The sequence below is a fragment of the Oncorhynchus mykiss genome, chromosome 10, assembly GCF_057628025.1.
Source record: "Oncorhynchus mykiss isolate SJ-2025 chromosome 10, ASM5762802v1, whole genome shotgun sequence".
In the NCBI taxonomy this organism is placed as follows: domain Eukaryota; kingdom Metazoa; phylum Chordata; class Actinopteri; order Salmoniformes; family Salmonidae; genus Oncorhynchus; species Oncorhynchus mykiss.
Genome location: NC_143031.1, coordinates 68,593,514 through 68,611,711, shown reverse-complemented (window position 1 = coordinate 68,611,711; position 18,198 = coordinate 68,593,514). Strand labels below are relative to the sequence as shown.

The 18,198-nt window shown below is 44.7% G+C and overlaps 1 protein-coding gene across 5 annotated transcripts in view; it reads left to right on the top strand.

Annotated features, from left to right (window-relative positions):
* The first annotated feature begins 545 nt into the window (after positions 1 to 545).
* dclk2a (doublecortin-like kinase 2a) overlaps positions 546 to 18,198 on the top strand; it is a 107,502-nt gene continuing 89,849 nt past the window's right edge. For 3 of the 5 annotated variants that reach the window (XR_005034205.2, XM_036933637.2, XM_090187624.1), the window contains exons 1-2: positions 568 to 1,641; positions 14,242 to 14,597. Coding sequence is in view for 3 of the 5 variants with exons in the window: in XM_036933637.2 (XP_036789532.1) it covers positions 1,239 to 1,641; positions 14,242 to 14,597 (759 nt within the window). In the remaining 2 variants the exon portion in view is untranslated. Of the gene's footprint in view, positions 1,642 to 14,241; positions 14,598 to 18,198 lie in introns of all 5 variants that reach the window. The other 2 variants (XR_016483898.1, XM_036933638.2) reach the window with 1 other exon arrangement.

Here is an 18,198-nt window from a genome sequence, read left to right as displayed (position 1 = left end):
TGTGGGTTTGAAAGTTAATAAGCCTCTAATGTGTGGGCTAAGACATCATTAAAATACACCAAGTAGGCGCATCAGCTTACACTTTTTTGTGTAGTTCAGTCCTGGAGCTGTTCTTGTCTATTAATGTTCTATATTGTTTCATGTTTTGTGTGGATCCCAGGATGAGTGGCTGCTGCTTCAGCAACAGCTAATGGGGATCCTAATAAAATACTATGCTAAAAAATGCTTCATCAGGGTGTATCACTCTGTCTCAGACACCCTGATGAAGCCATAAGCCGCTTCTTGACTTTCAAACCCCCGAGAGTGGCTGGATTTGGCCATTAGCACCTATTTGTGGTTATAATTTTTCCTTTAGCTTTTCGAGGGAATGGTATTGCCTAAAAAATACCTAAATGGCACATCAGAAATAATGACATAACAAATAAGTTCCAATTTAGGGGCCAAATTGCACATTTGAGAAAATACACCACTTGCTGAACAATTGTATAGGGACTACCGTTAGGACCCTGAGGGGAAGCAGCATTCCCTCCCTCGTTGAATTGGATGACAAGACTGGGGTGGCCTCTCGTGCTACAGTGTTAGTGTTGAACGGTTCGTCCGTCTGAGAAAGGATGTGAGAAGAGGAGGAGGCTTGCGGTTTCTGTAGCAAGCATGCGGCTTTGTTAGATTCGGTGGATGTTGTACACCGGCTTTACATGCAATGTATTTGTGCTACATGGAATTCGTTTTTCCCCATTTGTGTTTTCTACCGGATACATTCTTATAGCTTGGAATCGAGTGTTTTCCTGTGCGGCTCCGTTCATTGGTAAACTAGCGGTTGCATCAGTTGACTGTCAATCAAGTCGAGGCTCTCTGCACCTGGTATTAATTTTAATTTGCCGGTGAATGTTTGTTGACATTGAGTTTTGGAGCAATCCTTTTCGTTTAGCTTTTGGTATTTCAATAACCGAGAGTTTATTGTGCAGCCTTATTGACAAGGTAAGATTGTAACCGTAACTCAGGCTACAGTACCCCTAGTTACATTAATAGCGGACTGTATCCCCGGAAAAATTACATATTGACAGCGCAAGGAGGAACTAGCCTACAAGTACACTGTCCTCTCGATTACTGTATCAGTGATTGCCAAAGCGTTGTTTGACAGCTGTCTTTGGGAACAAGTTGGACACTAGGGCTTGCTTGGAGGAGCCATCTGCTATTGTTTTCTCCTGCGGATAGATCAAAACATTAACAGATCGAACATGTCGCTCAGCAGAAGTATTGAATGGGAACACTTTGAGGAACGGGACAAAACGCACCGTTCATCACGGGCTAACGGCTCGGGATCCCAGTCAGGCTCCAGAGGCAACGGTCTCGTGCCCAGCCCGGCGCACAGCGCGCACTGTAGCTTTTACCGAACGCGCACGCTCCAGTCGCTCACCTCCGAGAAGAAAGCCAAAAAAGTGCGGTTCTACCGAAATGGGGACAAATACTTCAAGGGTTTGGTGTATGCCGTGTCCAACGACCGTTTTAGGTCCTTAGACGCCCTGCTTATTGAGCTTACCCGGTCTCTCTCGGACAACGTCAACCTGCCTCAAGGTGTCCGGAGCATATACACGGTGGACGGCAGCAAGAAGATCAGCAGCCTAGACGAGTTAGTGGAGGGTAAGGACACGCAGTTACCACCGGCCCCCTCCCCACACACACAGCCCAGTCCTACAAATGACATAATAAATCATGTAGAGATCAATACTCGCGCATATTGATGAATGAGCTGATTGATCCAAGGTATTCATTATTAGATTTCACCAGACAGACTCCTATTTCTCAGGTTTCATCATACAATCTTGTAAACCATTTCATGTCCTGGCTGTCATCAGAGTTCCACCAGCTGTTTTACATTGACTCCTTGTTCATACATATGCAGGTGTATTCTGCTATCAGCTTTCCCCTTGGGAAGAAGACTAGCTAATGCTGCATTATAGGTTTATTATACTACATTATAGCCTATTATACTACATACTAGCCTCCTGGACAACTCTCCAAAACCTGTATGTATGTGTCTTTCGGAGGGCCTGGGTTAAAAGCGGAAGTCAAATTTCGGTTGGACCTTGTGTGCAATTGACCAATAAAGTGATTTTAATTATACTACATTATAGCCTCCTTAGTAGGATTCAGGCCTATAGACTATATGCCATGTAGAGATTGTCCTCTCTTAGGCATTTTACAGTAAAGTCATATGTAAATACAGTAAACAGGTTTACTACTGTAATGCAATTGTAACCCATGTAGTTAGTCATGGACATGCCTCTCAAACTCTAGGATAGATGATGTCGCGTGTGGCTCAGTTGGTAGAGCATGGAGCAAGCACCAGGCTTGTGCGTTCTGTAAGTCGCTCTGGATAAGAGTGTCTGCTAAATGACTAAAATGTAAATTACATGTGGTTGAGAATCTTGATCATTAGTCTCTCTTGAATCAGCAGGACTTCCTTTTTGGTTAAGCAGTTGTGACACACACATGCCCCAGTAGTAGTGTGCAGCCATAATAGTGTGTGTGTGTGTGTGTGTGATCCACATAGATGACAGACCCGTTGTAGTAGTAGGCAGCACAGTTTTCATGAATGTCCATCGCTCCTCCATTGATCTTAGAGCAGTGTGTGTGCTCTGGCTAGTGTTCTGTGCTTCATTGGCTGTTAAAACAGTCCCTAGAGTGATTTTTCACCCTCTGGGCATAAAACATGACGTGTCCCCCTCTGCACCCCCTTCATACCCCTGCCAATGATCTGTTCACTTTGAACATGATGAGGGAGGAGAATGGAAAAGGTCAACATTGAGGTGTAGAGGAAGCTGTTATTATAACTGTACTTATAGTCCAAATAAGATATGTACAACTACCTCCAATGGTCAGGTCATACCATTATTATATTACAACATGACTTATTAGCTCAGTCATTTCACAGGAGTGCTTAATAAAGATTCATGTATATTGTCCCGACGAGACCCTACACAACTAAAGGCAAATTCATTCAGTAAGTTTGAAGTGTGTGAGTATTATTCCAGAAAAGTATGCAAAGGTTGAGAAATTTCAACATGACCTTCTTTACTTTACAGTAGATCTCTCTCCCTACTCGGCAGATTTGCTATATATAGACCTATAGAGCAAGGGGGGCTGGTTGGAGGAGCTATAGGAGGACAGGCTCATTTTAATGGCTGGACTGGAATCAAAGGAATGATGTCAAACGTATGGAAACCACATGTTTGACTCCGTGCCATTGATTCCATTCCAGCCATTAAAATGAACCTGTCCTCTTATAGCTCCTTCCACCAGCCTCCACTGCTACACAGTGGTTCTGTCTGTGTGTGAGCCACTCTCTCCTCTCTGTGTCGCAGGCTTCAGCAGTGACAGTGGCCGGTGTCTGGGTAATACCTTAATCTTCGTGTTGAGTTCTGCTGTCTGACCTGTGACCTCTCTACGATCCTGTCTTAGCGTGAAAGGTTACGGTTATCGCACCATGGTAGCTCTGTCATATTCAAATCAATCCACAGCAAAGAGAGATGAGTGTGGGACTTGTCTTTTCATTTGTATACTGCAGCTTATCTCCTGACTCCCGTTAGTCAGTACCTCCAGCTATAGGCTGTGATTTGTCTTTACTTCACTGCTGTCCTTTTCTCCTGACCCCTCTCTCCTCTCTCCTCCCAGTTTATTCTCAGCTGACATCCTTCCTTCCTCCTTCCAAATATAAGCCTCTGCACTCGTTCCTCCGCCCATGTCCCCAGAGAGGAGGGGGTGGTAGATTTAGGTCAGCGCCCAATCCCGTGGCTGGGGGACACATTGCATCACTTCTGGTTGGGCTGGCAGGAAGGAGAATGGGTGCTGCCGTGGGACAGTGAGTGTGGTAGAAGATGGACTGGCACCAACACATAGCCAGGCCTACTACTTCTGCCTCACCTCTGGATGTAATGCCTGTTTTCTGCCAAGTAACCGTTCAGAGTGGAAGCTGGAATCCTCCCGGCAGGCATCACACTTTCTCTGCTCTGATTTGAAAGGAAAGTGGGCCAACTCACTTTCTCTGGCTGTAAAAACGTGTTGTTGTTCTCATCTTGGGGGTATTTGGGTTTATACTGCAGTAGGTATTAGAGGTTGACCGATTAATTAGGGCCTATTTTAAGTTTTCATAACAATCTGTAATCGGCATTTTTGGACACCGATCATGGCCGATTACATTGCACTCCACGAGGAGACTGAGTGGCAGACTGACTACCTGTTATACGAGTGCAGCAAGGAGCCAAGGTGCTCGCTAGCATTAAACGTATCTTATAAAAAACAATCATAATCACTAGTTAACTACACATGGTTGATGATATTACTAGTTTATCTAGCTTGTCCTGCGTTGCATATAATCGATGCAGTGCCTGTTCATTTATCATTGAATCACAACCTACTTCGCCAAACGGGTGATTTAACAAGCGCATTTCTTGAAAAAAGCACCAATGTGTACCTAACCATAAACATCAACGCCTTTCTTAAAATCAATACACAAGTATATATTTTTAAACCTGCATATTTAGTTAAAAATAATTAATGTTAGCAGGTAATTTTAAAGTATGGAAATTGTGTCACTTCTCTTGCGTTCATTGCACGCAGAGTCAGGGTATATGCAACAATTTGGGCCGCCTGGCTCGTTGCGAACTAATTTGCCAGAATTTTACATAATTATGACATAACATTGAAGGTTGTGCAACGTAACAGGAATATTTAGACTTATGGATGCCACCCGTTAGATAAAATACGTAACGGTTCTGTATTTCACTGAAAGAATATACGTTTTGTTTTCTACATTATAGTTTCCGGATTTTACCACATTAATGAACTAAGGCTCGTATTTCTGTACCTATTAGAACATTCAATAGTCAAAGGTATATGAAATACAAATGGTATAGAGAAATAGTCCTATAATAACTACAACCTCAAACTTCTTACCTGGGAATATTGAAAACTGTTAAAAGGAACCACCAGCTTTCATATGTTCTCATGTTCTGAGCAAGGAACTTAAACGTTAGCTTTTTTTCATGGCACATATTGCACTTTTACTTTCTTCTCCAACACTTTGTTTTTGCATTATGTAAACCAAATTGAACATGTTTCATTATTTATTTGATGCTAAATTGATTTTATTGATGTATTATATTAAGTTAAAATAAGTGTTCATTATTCATTCAATATTATTGTAATTTTTGTCATTATTACAAATATATATAAAAATCGGCCGGTGAATTGGTATCGGTGTTGAAAAATCATAATCGGTCGACCTCTAGTAGGTATAGTGGCCTGTGAGGTCATACTCTAGGTACTGTGGCTAATGAAGAGTTCCGTGTAGGTTTTACCTTATTATAGGGGTAGAGTTTGAGCTCTTAAGCCAATCCTATTGGACATTTGATATGGTGCCAGGTTTATATTGGAACCCCTCTAACCATTCCATTCTTTCTACTGTAAAACAATGACTGGACACCAAAGTCGTTCCATAAACAGTACACAGTTTGGGTTCCACTCAAGAAGTCCCCTCTTTACTGTGGAGACTCCATTGGTCGGGATGATAAGTCCTAATTATCGTAGCCTCCTCAGTAACTTGTTTTATTAGTGGGTTGCGGCTGTCCCCTTGTCCTCTTGCTGTGATGTGGAGAAATGGGGCACGGCTGTTGTCAGGGGTCAGGTCACAGAGACAGGAGGAATGCAGTCAATCCGTCAGAGGACCGTCTAGGAACGAGGCCTTTTGATTGGAGATGCTGGAGACTGAACACCAGAGTCTTGTCTTTGTGTTCTCAGCCATCAAATGGATTTTGTGTGTGTGTGTGTGCATGTGCGTGCTCCCAGCCCCATTGATTGAGGACTACTCGCCCAGCCTGGCCTGTTGTGTGAACCTCATCAAACCTCAAGAACCTCATCGCCCAGCCTGGCCTGTTGTGTGAACCTTCATATGTGATCCCTGGACGATGGTTGGATGGATGGGATTACCCTGTGACATCCACCACACTGTCTCTGCTGTAGTGTGCTTATTGAAATGACAGTGAGGTATTGGATTGGATCCAAACCAAGCCAAACCATGATCGTGGTCTTATGCTACACCGATTGTGTGCCATTTGAGGAGGACTTTAAATCAAATCAAATGTAATTATAAAGCCCTTTTTACATCAGCCGATGTCACAAACCCAGCCAAACCCAGCCTAACACCCCAAACAGCAAGCAATGCAGATGTAGAAGCACGGTGGCTAGGAAAAACTCCCTAGAAAGGCAGGAACCTAGGAAGAAACATAGAGAGGAACCAGGCTCTGAGGGGTGGCCAGTCCTCTTCTGGCTGTGCCGGGTGGAGATTATAACGGTACATGGCCAAGATGTTCAAACGTTGACCAGCAGGGTCAAATAATAATATTCACAGTGGTTGTAGAGGGTGCAACAGGTCAGCACCTCAGGAGTAAATGTCAGTTGACTTTTTACAGCCGATCATTCAGAGTGAGAGACGGAATTTAAATTCACACAGGACACTGGATAAGACAGGAGAAATACTCCAGATATAACAGACTGACCCTAGCCCCCCCCCCCCCCCCCCCAAACTATTGCAGCATAAATACTGGAGGCTGAGACAGGAGGGTTCGAGAGACACTGTGGCCCTGTCTGACGATACTCCACCGACAGGGCCAGCCAGGCAGGATATAACCCCACCCACATAACCCCAGCACAGCCCCCACACCACTAGAGGGATATCTTCACTAGAGGGATATCTTCAACCCACTGGTGAATTATGAATCACCTGACCCCGCGCTGGTCCTTTGATAAGATCCATTGTATGTAATAAGCTGATTGATTCAACATCAGACTTCACTCATGGGAAAACATTGCATGTTTAGATGACACCATAGTGTTAGGGACAACATCAGACAAACACATTCTCAATCCATGACCTCTCACTTACCCCACTGAGTGATGGCGTCTGTGTGTATTTGCTCAGTGATGGATCAGCGCACACACTGATGTATCTGCCCCGTCTCCTCCATAGTGACCAGCTGATGTTTGGTTAGGGAGCTCAAATCAAATCAAATTTTATTTGTCACATACACATGGTTAGCAGATGTTAATGCGAGTGTAGCAAAATGCTTGTGCTTCTAGTCCCGACAATGCAGTAATAACCAACAAGTAATCTAGCTAACAATTCCAAAACTACTACCTTATAGACACAAGTGTAAGGGGATAAAGAATATGTACATACATTTAAACGTGTCAACCCTCGCAAGGCTGCAGGCCCAGACGGCATCCCCAGCCGCACCCTCAGAGCATGTGCAGACCAGCTGGCTGGTGTGTTTACGGACATATTCAATCAATCCCTATCCCAGTCTGTTGTTCCCACATGCTTCAAGAGGGCCACCATTGTTCCTGTTCCCAAGAAAGCTAAGGTAACTGAGCTAAACGACTACCGCCCCGTAGCACTCACTTCCGTCATCATGAAGTGCTTTGAGAGACTAGTCAAGGACCATATCACCTCCACCCTACCTGACACCCTAGACCCACTCCAATTTGCTTACCGCCCAAATAGGTCCACAGACGATGCAATCTCAACCACACTGCACACTGCCCTAACCCATCTGGACAAGAGGAATACCTATGTGAGAATGCTGTTCATCGACCACAGTTCGGCATTTAACACCATAGTGCCCTCCAAGGGGCTGTGATCTCAGCTGTGGTCCACATGAGGCCCCGCTGTAGGGCCACTGAAGGGTATCACCCACCCAGGGTCCGCTAATCTCTCTGGTGATGCTGCACCTGAGACCCCCCTCTCGTCCCCACGGGTGTTAGGGACTGTCACCCCAGAGCCCCCTTCAGAGGGCCACCTCTGTTTCTCCAGGCTTTCTGATCTGAATTGATGATGGCTCCGGGTCTCATTTGGTGTCACCGTTTTCATCTGTTCGGGTCCCCCAGCTGTGGCCTAGCGTTGTTAATTAGCCTTTGTTTAATTGGTAGATGAATAAATCCAGGCGTCGTGGGACTCGCCGTCTCGGAAGTCTCCTTCCTTCTGTCCTCTTCCTCCTCCTTTCCATCCATTTTTATTTGTCTTAACGCAAATGAGAGGAACCATGAGAAGAGCAGTAGATAATACTGAAATGTCCAACATGAAAAGGTAGAGTTGTAGTTGAGAAGATAACAGATTGATATAAACCTCAGGCTGATGGTCCTGGTTTAGGTTGATCTCAGCGTGGTGTTCTTATGACCAAAGAATCTTCATCTTTTTCAGTCGTGGGTCTTAAAAATAATGCTGTGTATTGAGCTATTCTGGAGGGTTAGACATCACACCACTCTCGCAAATGACTCCTTTCCCTGACGGATGACACCTTTATTTAAGCAAGCTGTTCTTCTGTCTCCACTGTGCAAGCTGTTCTTCTGTCTCCACGGTGACTCATTTACTGTTGTCTTCCTGTTACTGGATGACTGACTGCTGAGAATAGGATGTTTTGGTTATCAAATAATAAGAGCATGGTTGACTGCATTAGGAAAAAAACTCAAATTTACCTTAGCTTCTGTAAGCTTTCTATACGGTTCTATATGGATAGATTCTGTTCGTTCCCCTTCAGGTCCTTCAGATTCCCCTCTCTCCCTCTTGTACACACAATAACAATGTTTTCTCGCCTTTCTTAGTTAATTTAGCTGGATTTAGCATCACCTCTCTTTGAACATCTCTATCTCTTACATATAATGTTTTCTCACCTTTCTTAGTTCAGTTTAATTTTTAGACCTTATAGCAATAGGTGGTTCACCTAGTCATCAGAAGCTAATTAGCTGCAAGCTTTTTAGTCATTGTTAGCCACTGCCAACGGCTTTTACCTTCTGCACAGGTACCAGACCTTTTTTTTTAAATATATAAAAAAAAAAAAAATATATATATATATATATATATATATATATATATATATATTTTGCCTGGATAATACTCGCCAGCCTACAAGTAACGGACTGTCTCTCCACTACAACGCCAGATTCCTGCCGTAAACCCTGGACCATTACTCCTGATCTTCACAGCTAGCTAGCACCCACCGAGTTACCCAGTACCGAAGCTATCCCTGAGGCCCACCTCCCGGCCTACTCAGTTGTTCACCCGGACTCCACCCAAACACCTCTAGAACACACTACTCCACCGGATCCTTGCCGTAAGCTCTGGACCTTGGCACCGGATCACCGCTGCTACCGAGTGGCTATAGTGGCTAACGCCCCTGCCCCGAAGCTAGCACCAGTTAGGCGTGAACCAGGCACATCTCCCGGCTAGAAAACTAAATTACTACAACTACAATACCTCTTTCGCCATTTGGCTTAGATCCTTAGTCGACACGGCGCCCCGCCGCACCACCACGACTATTCTGCCGACGAATACTCCGTCTGTTGTGCCTTCAACCGGCCTCCGTCGGATGTCGGAGCAGACGCTTCTACTAGCCCGAGCTACCAACTTTAAACGCTGTGTCGCCGGACCCTATGATCACTTGGCTACATAGCTGATGCCTGCTGGACTGTCCATTAATCACGGTACTCCATTCTGTTTATTTTTTGTTTATCTGTTGGCCCCAGACGCGAACTCAGGCCCTGTGTGTAGTTAACCGACCCTCTCCACCTAGTCATCACCATTTTACCTGTTGTTGTTTTAGCTGATTAGCTGTTGTCTCACCCGTTGTTGTCTTAGCTAGCTCTCCAAATCAACACCTGTGATTACTTTATGCCTCGCTGTATGTCTCTCATGTCAATATGCCTTGTATACTGTTGTTTAGGTTAGTTATCATTGTTTTAGTTTACAATGGAGGCCCTAGGTTCCACTCATTATACCTCTGATACCTCCTTTGTCCCACCTCCCACACATGCGGTGACTTCACCCATTATAACTAGCTTATCCAGAGATACCTCTCTTATCATCACTCAGTGCCTGGGCTTACCTCCCCACAACCCACCATACCCCTGTCTGCACATTATGCCCTGAATCTATTCTACCACGCCCAGAAATCTGCTCCTTTTATTATTTGTCCCCAACGCTCTAGGCGACCAGTTTTGATAGCCTTTAGCCGTACCCTCATCCTTCTCCTTCTCTGTTCCTCGGGTGATGTGGAGGTAAACCCAGGCCCTGCGTGTCCCCAGGCACCCTCATTTGTTGACTTCTGTGACCAAAAAAGCCTTGGTTTCATGCATGTCAACATCAGAAGCCTCCTCCCTAAGTTTGTTTACTGCTTTAGCACACTCCACCAACCCTGATGTCCTTGCCGTGTCTGAATCCTGGCTTAGGAAGGCCACCAACAATTCTGAGATTTCCATACCCAACTACAACATTTTCCATCAAGATAGAACTGCCAAAGGGGGAGGAGTTAGCTTGCAAAGTTCTGTCATACTTTCCAGGTCTATACCCAAACAGTTTGAACTTCTAATTAAAAAAATGTACCTCTCCAGAAATAAGTCTCTCACTGTTGCCGCCTGCTGTCGACCCTCCTCTGCTCCCAGCTGTGCCCTGAACACCATTTGTGAATTGATCGCCCCCTCTTCTAGCTTCAGAGTTCGTTCTGTTAGGTGACGTAAACTGGGATATGCTTAACACCCCGGCATTCCTACAATCTAAGCTAGATGCCCTCAATCTCACACAAATCATCAAGGAACCCACCAGGTACAACCCTAAATCTGTAAACATGGGCAACCTCATAGACATTATCCTGACCAACTTGCCCTCCAAATACACCTCTGCTGTTTTCAATCAGGATCTCAGCGATCACTGCCTCATTGCCTGTATCCGCTATGGGTCCGCGGTCAAATGACCACCCCTCATCACTGTCAAACGCTCCCTAAAACACTTCTGCGAGCAGGCCTTTCTAATCGACCTGGCCTGGGTATCCTGGAAGGATATTGACCTCATCCCGTCAGTCGAGGATGCCTGGTCATTCTTTAAAAGTAATTTCCTCACCATCTTAGATAAACATGCCCCGTTCAAAAAATGCAAAACTAAGAACAGAAATAGCCCTTGGTTCACTCCAGACCTGAATGCCATTGACCAGCGCAAAAACATCCTGTGGTGGACTGCAATAGCATCGAATAGTCCTCGCGATATGCAACTGTTCAGGGAAGTCAGGAACCAATACACGCAGTCAGTCAGGAAAGCAAAGGATAGCTTTTTCAAGCAAATATTCGCATCCTGTAGCTCTAACTCCAAAAAGTTTTGGGACACTGTAAATTCCATGGAGAACAAGAGCACCTCCTCCAAGCTGCCCACTGCACTGAGGCTAGGTAACATGGTCACCACTGATAAATCCATGATAATCAAACATTTTAATAAGCATTTCTCAACGGCTGGCCATGCCTTCCTCCTGGCTACTCCAAACCTGGCCAACAGCTCCACCCCCCCCCCCCCCCCCCCAGCTTCTCCTTCACCCAAATCCAGACAGCAGATGTTCTGAAAGAGCTGCAAAACCTGGACCCGTACAAATCAGCTGGGCTAGACAATCTGGACCCTCTCTTTCTAACACTATCCGCCGCCATTGTTGCAACCACTATTACCAGCCTGTTCAACCTATCGTATCGTCCGAGATCCCTAAAGATTGGAAAGCTGCCGCGGTCATCAAAGGGGGTGACACCCTAGACCCAAACTTTTAGACCATTATCCATCCTGCCCTGCCTATCTAAAGTCTTCGAAAGCCAAGTTAATTAGCAGATCACTGACCATTTAGAATCCCACCGTACCTTCTCCGCTGTGCAATCTGGCTTCCCGAGCCGGTCACGGGTGCACCTCAGCCACGCTCAAGGTCCTAAACGACATCATAACCGCCATCGATAAGAGACATTACTGTACAGCCGTATTCATGACCTGGCCAAGGCTTTCGACTCTGTCAATCACCGTATTCTTATCGGAAGACTCAATAACCTTGGTTTTTCTAATGACTGCCTCGCCTGGTTCACCAACAACTTTGCAGACAGAGTTCAGTGTGTCAAATCGGAGGGCATGTTGACCTCTGGCAGTCTCTATGGGGGTACCACAGGGTTCAATTCTCGGGCCGACTCTTCTCTGTATATATCAATGATGTCGCTCTTGCTGCGGGCGATTCCCTGATCCACCTCTATGCAGACGACTCCCTTCTATACTTCTGGCCCTTCCTTGGACAATATGCTAACTAACCTCCAAACGAGCTTCAATGCCATACAGCACTCCTTCCGTGGCCTCCAACTGCTCTTAAACGCTAGTAAAACCAAATGCATGCTTTTCAACCGTTCGCTGCTCGCACCCGCCCAACCGACTAGCATCACCACCCTGGACGGTTCCGACCTAGAATATGTGGACAACTATAAATACCTAGGTGTCTGGAGAGACTGTAAACTCTCCTTCCAGACTCATATTAAACATCTCCAATCCAAAATCAAATCTAGAATCGGCTTTCTATTTCACAATAAAGCCTCATTCACTCACACTGTCAAACTTACCCTAGTAAAACTGACTATCCCACCAATCCTCGACTTCGGCGATGTCATCTACAAAATAGCTCCCAACACTCAGACTGCATCCAGTTTGCTATCACAGTGCCATCCGTTTTGTTACCAAATCACCTTATACCATCCACCACTGCGACCTGTATGCTCTAATCGGCTGGCCCTCGCTACATATTCGTCGCCAGACCCACTGGCTCCAGGTCATCTCTAAGTCTATGCTAGGTAAGGCTCCACCTTATCTCAGTTCACTGGTAATGATAACAACATCCACACGTTCCAGCAGGTATATCTCACTGATCATCCCCAAAGCCAACACCTCATTTGGCTGCCTTTCCTTCCAGTTTTCTGCTGCCAGTGACTGGAACGAATTGCAAAAATCGCTGAAGTTGGAGACTTTTATTTCCCTCACCAATTTTAAACATCAGCTAAGTGAATGCTGCAGCTGTACATAGTCCATCTGTAAATAGCCCACCCAATCTACCTACCTCACCCCCATACTGTTTTTATTTTATTTACTCTTCTGCTCTTTTGTACACCAGTATCTCTACTTGCACATCATCATCTGCTCATTTATCACTCCAGTGTTAATCTGCTAAATTGTAATTATTCGCTCCTATGGCCTATTTATTGCCTACCCCCTCATGCCTTTTGCACACACTGTATATAGACCTTGTTTATTGTGTTATTGGCTTGTTTATTGTTTACTCCATGTGTAACTCTGTGTTGTTGTCTGTGTCACACTGCTTTGCTTTATCTTTGCCAGGTCTCAGTTGCAAATGAGAACTTGTTCTCAACTAGCCTACCTGGTTAAATAAAGGTGACATAAAAAAACAAAGTCATGTTGTCATCGATCGGTGCCTTGAGCTTAAACTGGTAAAAGGCCAGATACGCAAGTATAGCGCTATGTCGTGACAGAGCAAGGACATCAAAGGCAGCAATATGGGTTCACTTAGTTGCATGCGTAGCGTATTACATGCTGCTACAGTGTGCCATTCTGTGGTTTCATTACTGTTGTGACAAACAGTAAAATCAATGATGAAAGATTAGAGGTTAGCCATGCTCAGAATGTGAAAATAAAAATCCTGCATGTGTTGTCCTCCCACAAACCGCCTTCAAACACAATCACCCACCCTCACATCCTCCTCTTTCCCTTATTGTGGTTCCATTTATCAGCCTTTTGAGTCGTCAAATTAATCTGGCCTTGGTTTGAGGGGAAACACTCACACAAACACATTTGCTAGCTGTTACAATGGAATGTGGGCAAGGAAAAGGAAAATACTTAGCTTTGGAGAGTGTCCAATGCGGCAGGCCGAGAGAGCTCACAGAGAGGGCTGAGTTACACTGACTGGCTGGCCTCCGTCTCAATGTGGCTTTTGTTTCCACTGGGGAACCTTAACTCCTTGTCATCCACAGTCAAGCCGACTAGAGTTACTCTCCAAGTGATGTGGCTAATTACCACTCCTTTAGTCATTTAGAATGACTGGTTATTCATTGACAATTGTAAAGTATCATTCAGAGCTGGAAAAGACGACTGAGTTGATTACTGTAGCTTCAATAACTAAATTGCCCTACATTTGATAAGCAGTTGATGGATTTGATATCAGTTTTTATAAACTGTTGATTCAATGATTTTGATGAAAAAAAAAATATATATATATATATATATATATATATATATATATATATATATATATATATATATATATATATATATATATATAATTTTTTTTTTTAAAGAAGCTTAAATTCTAACTAGTTCTCCCCTCTTCCTCCCTTTAGGTGAGAGCTATGTGTGTGCCTCCAACGAGCCCTACCGCCGAGTGGACTATACCAAGAACGTTAACCCTAACTGGTCAGTGGGCATCAAGGCTGGCCAGTCCCGCTCCCTGTCCTCCCTCAGCACCCTGGTAAAGGGCGAGCTGCAGCGTAGCGAGGCCAGCCTGGGCACCAGAGACTTCATCAAGCCCAAGCTGGTGACGGTCATCCGCAGCGGGGTCAAGCCCAGGAAGGCTGTGAGGATCCTGCTGAATAAGAAGACGGCCCACTCCTTCGAACAGGTGCTGACCGACATCACGGACGCCATCAAGCTGGACTCCGGGGCGGTCAAACGGCTCTACACACTGGAGGGAAAACAGGTAAGATGGTAGTAATTCTGTAGATGCAACAACATGGTTACTTCCTATAGCACAGAGTCTCAACTCCAATCCTGAGGTATATGATATGGTTATTTAGCCATTTCTTTCCTTCTCCTAAATGGCTTACAGACAGTTGTGTTCAACATATGTGGCCCATACAGGCATCAAACCCTCAACCTTGCTGTTGCAAGTAATGAATAACGATACTTTAGGGACTCTATATTAGAGCATGTTGGGTTAAACCCAACGCTGCTCTGGAGATGGGAATCAGTACCAGATGGGATATCCATATTGAGTTCTCTGGTCAAATGTGTTATCTATAGCATAGATGCTTCATGATTTGAGTTTCAGCTGTATCAGCACTCAACCGTTATACTATCGCTAATCAACACAAACCCCATGGTGCGCTACAAGTATCTCCATGAGAGTCGACCTAATCAACAAACGTCATGCTTTGTTTGGAATACAGTGTTTGGTTTTGGCCAGGCATAATGGGACCCATCTCATCCAAAATGTTGACTCAGGTTTGCCAATAAACACCTGGATGATCATCAAGACTCTTGGAAGAATGTTCTATGGACAGATGAGTCAAAAGTATAACTTGGGTCCCATTATGCTTGGTGAAAACCAAACACTACATTGCACAGTAAGAACCTCATACCAATGGTCAAGCATGGTGGTGGTAGTGTGATAGTTTGGGGATGCTTTGCTGCCTCAGGACCTGGACGACTTGCCTTAATAGAAGGAACAATGAATTCTTCTCTGTATCGGAGAATTCTACAGGAGAATGTCAGGCCATCCGTCTGTGAGCTGAAGCACAGATGGGTCATGCAGCAAGACAATGATCCAAAACGCACAATTAAGTCTACATGAAAATGGCAAAAAAGCAACAAAGGACGTTTTGGAATGGCCAGACCTAATCCCAATTGAGATGTTGTGGCAGGACTTGAAACGAGCAGCCCAGGATTATGCAGTGTGTTAGTTATCAAGAACTTTTGCTTTGCATTTCCCCCCAGCTTAGTTTAGATTGGTATTAAAGCAGTTCTGCATGGAAGAGTGGGCCAAAATTCCTCCACGTGACATGAGACTGATCAACAACTATAGGAAGCATTCGGTTGGAGTCATTTCAGCTAAAGGTGGCACAACCGGTTATTACGGGGAAATGACTTTTTCACACAGGGGCATTGGGTGTTGCATAACTTTGTTTATGAAATAAATGAAATAAGTATGTCATTGTTGTATTATTTGATCACTCAGGTTCCCTTTATCTATTTTTAGGTTTTGGTTGAAGATCTGATACAATTCAGGATCAACAATATGCAAAAGTAGAGGAAAGGAGGCAAATACTTTTTCACAGCACTGTTTGGTCCTATTTAGTATTTCCATCTAGACATCTACAGTGTGTCCCAAATGTCCCAAATGGCACCCTATTCCATATTTAGCACCCTACTTTTTATCAGAGCCTTATGGACCCTGGTCAAAAGTAGTGCACGACATAGGGAATAGGGTGCCATTTGAGACGCAAACCTAATGTGCTAGTGATGAACACATGATGCATTTAATTTCCCATCATGGGCTTTAGTTTTAGATTGATATAAATGCTGCTAGCCTCATCTGAGGAAGAAGATTCCACCATAATGGATTAAGGGGGAGTGGATTTAGAACATTTCCTAGAAGTCAGGTTCCACAGTTGTTAAAGATAAGTGGATTTTCTGATAAATCTGGATTGAAATGCAGTCTGTGTTTTTTACAGAGCTTTAACGGTTGGACCTCTTATTTCACAAGCAATGGTTATGACACTGTGCTGAGAGGTGTTAGGCCAGTGGTTCTTTGATAACGGCAGGATCATGATGTCTGTCAATGGAGTCAGTTTTTGTAAAGGACCGTTCGCTTAGAAGTATACAAGACATTGAGACATCTAACGCTGCAGAGAAGGTTTCAGTGCTAGACAAAGCTAAAGAAAAGAGAAGCAGTATCCCCCAAAATCCCATTCCTTCTATCTGAACTCTGAATATTGTCCTGGCAGAGAACACAGTTGACCCTTCTTTCCTGACAGATTCCCGGAGCCGGCGGGAATCTTCACGCACGGGCCAGAGAAGTGACTCATGAAAATAATGATCCTTATCCACTCAGACAGGCTGGCCAGCCCAACATACTGAAGCCTCTACTCAGAGGAGGCTCTATATCAGGAGGAGAGGCAGGGTCTGGATGATTTCTCTCTCTCTGACAGAGAAGACAGTTTATGCTGTACAGTACAGTAGGCACTTTCAGTATCTGCACCTGTTTGCTTTAGTTTTGTGGCAATGAACCAGTCTTGCAGCACAAACTGAAATACACAGCAGTATTGGACCAGAAACGGCTGACCAAGCTTGATTTTCAGCCCAGAGAAAGCATGTTTTAGGCACACGATCAGTGATTCACCCCTTCAGTCCAAATCTGGCCGCTTATTACTCGGCCGTCCACAGAGAGTACAGGGATGGAACGACAGACCGAACGAGAGGAGAAACAAGCGATGACTGAAAAGATCAGCCATCACCTCTGAATCGATGGTCTCGCTTACTCCCTGTGGGACTCCACATCGCTGCTCTTTCAGAAATGGCCAAGCATAGGCTACAGCATGATGGATCCTTGGGAATGCCCCATTAGATATCCACCCCGGTACTAATTCAGTCCCATGTCTGTGACAGAAAGACTACTGACTCTCTGTCTGTCTTTATCCCTTCATGGATCTCTTAAACAGATTTGACAGTGCTGTGGGCTGAGACTTCATCATAAATGATGATGCAACACAGCTGCAAGTTGACTGGGACGTTTTCTCCATTCATCCGTCAACATTCAGTGTTGTCGGCACTAGACAGAGAGAGAGGAGGAATCCTGTTTCTTGTAGAGATGAAGCAGAGAGACGTGGTGTGAGAGAAAGAGGGAGTGCCTTCCCTACTCTGTCCTTGGGGACCGCTTCAGGCAGGCGACTCGCAAGGGCTGTTTGGAATGCAATGTGGCGGGCGGTTTGACTGCGACGCGCACTGATGATGTCACAGGGGATTTGCCTGAGGAAGCCGGTGGTAAATCCAAACGAGCGCTGCAGGGCTGTCTGGAATGCAGGCTGACTCTCTCTGGGATTTCACAGGGAAACCTGTGAACCTGTGTTTTTTTTTGTATATTCTAACGCTATGCAAAACAGATGTCCATGAGCTGCCAGGCATATGCAAATGTCACGATTATGCTAATTAATGAATGAAATTGGTTGGCTCAATGCAGTTGTTCTCGCTCACAGAGAATGTTAAGTGTGTTTTTGTCTGTAGCTTTCAGTTAGATTACAGTCAGTTCTATAGCATTTAGTTATTATGCTGCTTGCAAGTTGTTATGGCAGTGCTCAATTTGAAACTATGGGTTACTGCATATACTTATAGACGGGTTAGCTCACAACGTCACAAACAATGCACACACTTCAATGGGGCAGAAGTCTGTGTGTTGTGATTCTGGATGTCCAGATAGCTAGCAACAGTAACAAGAAGCTGCCATGTGGGGAATCGTAAGCTAGTTTTATCTTGTTACCATGTCTTGTTTTGACTGATGTCACGTCTATGCTAATATGGCTAAA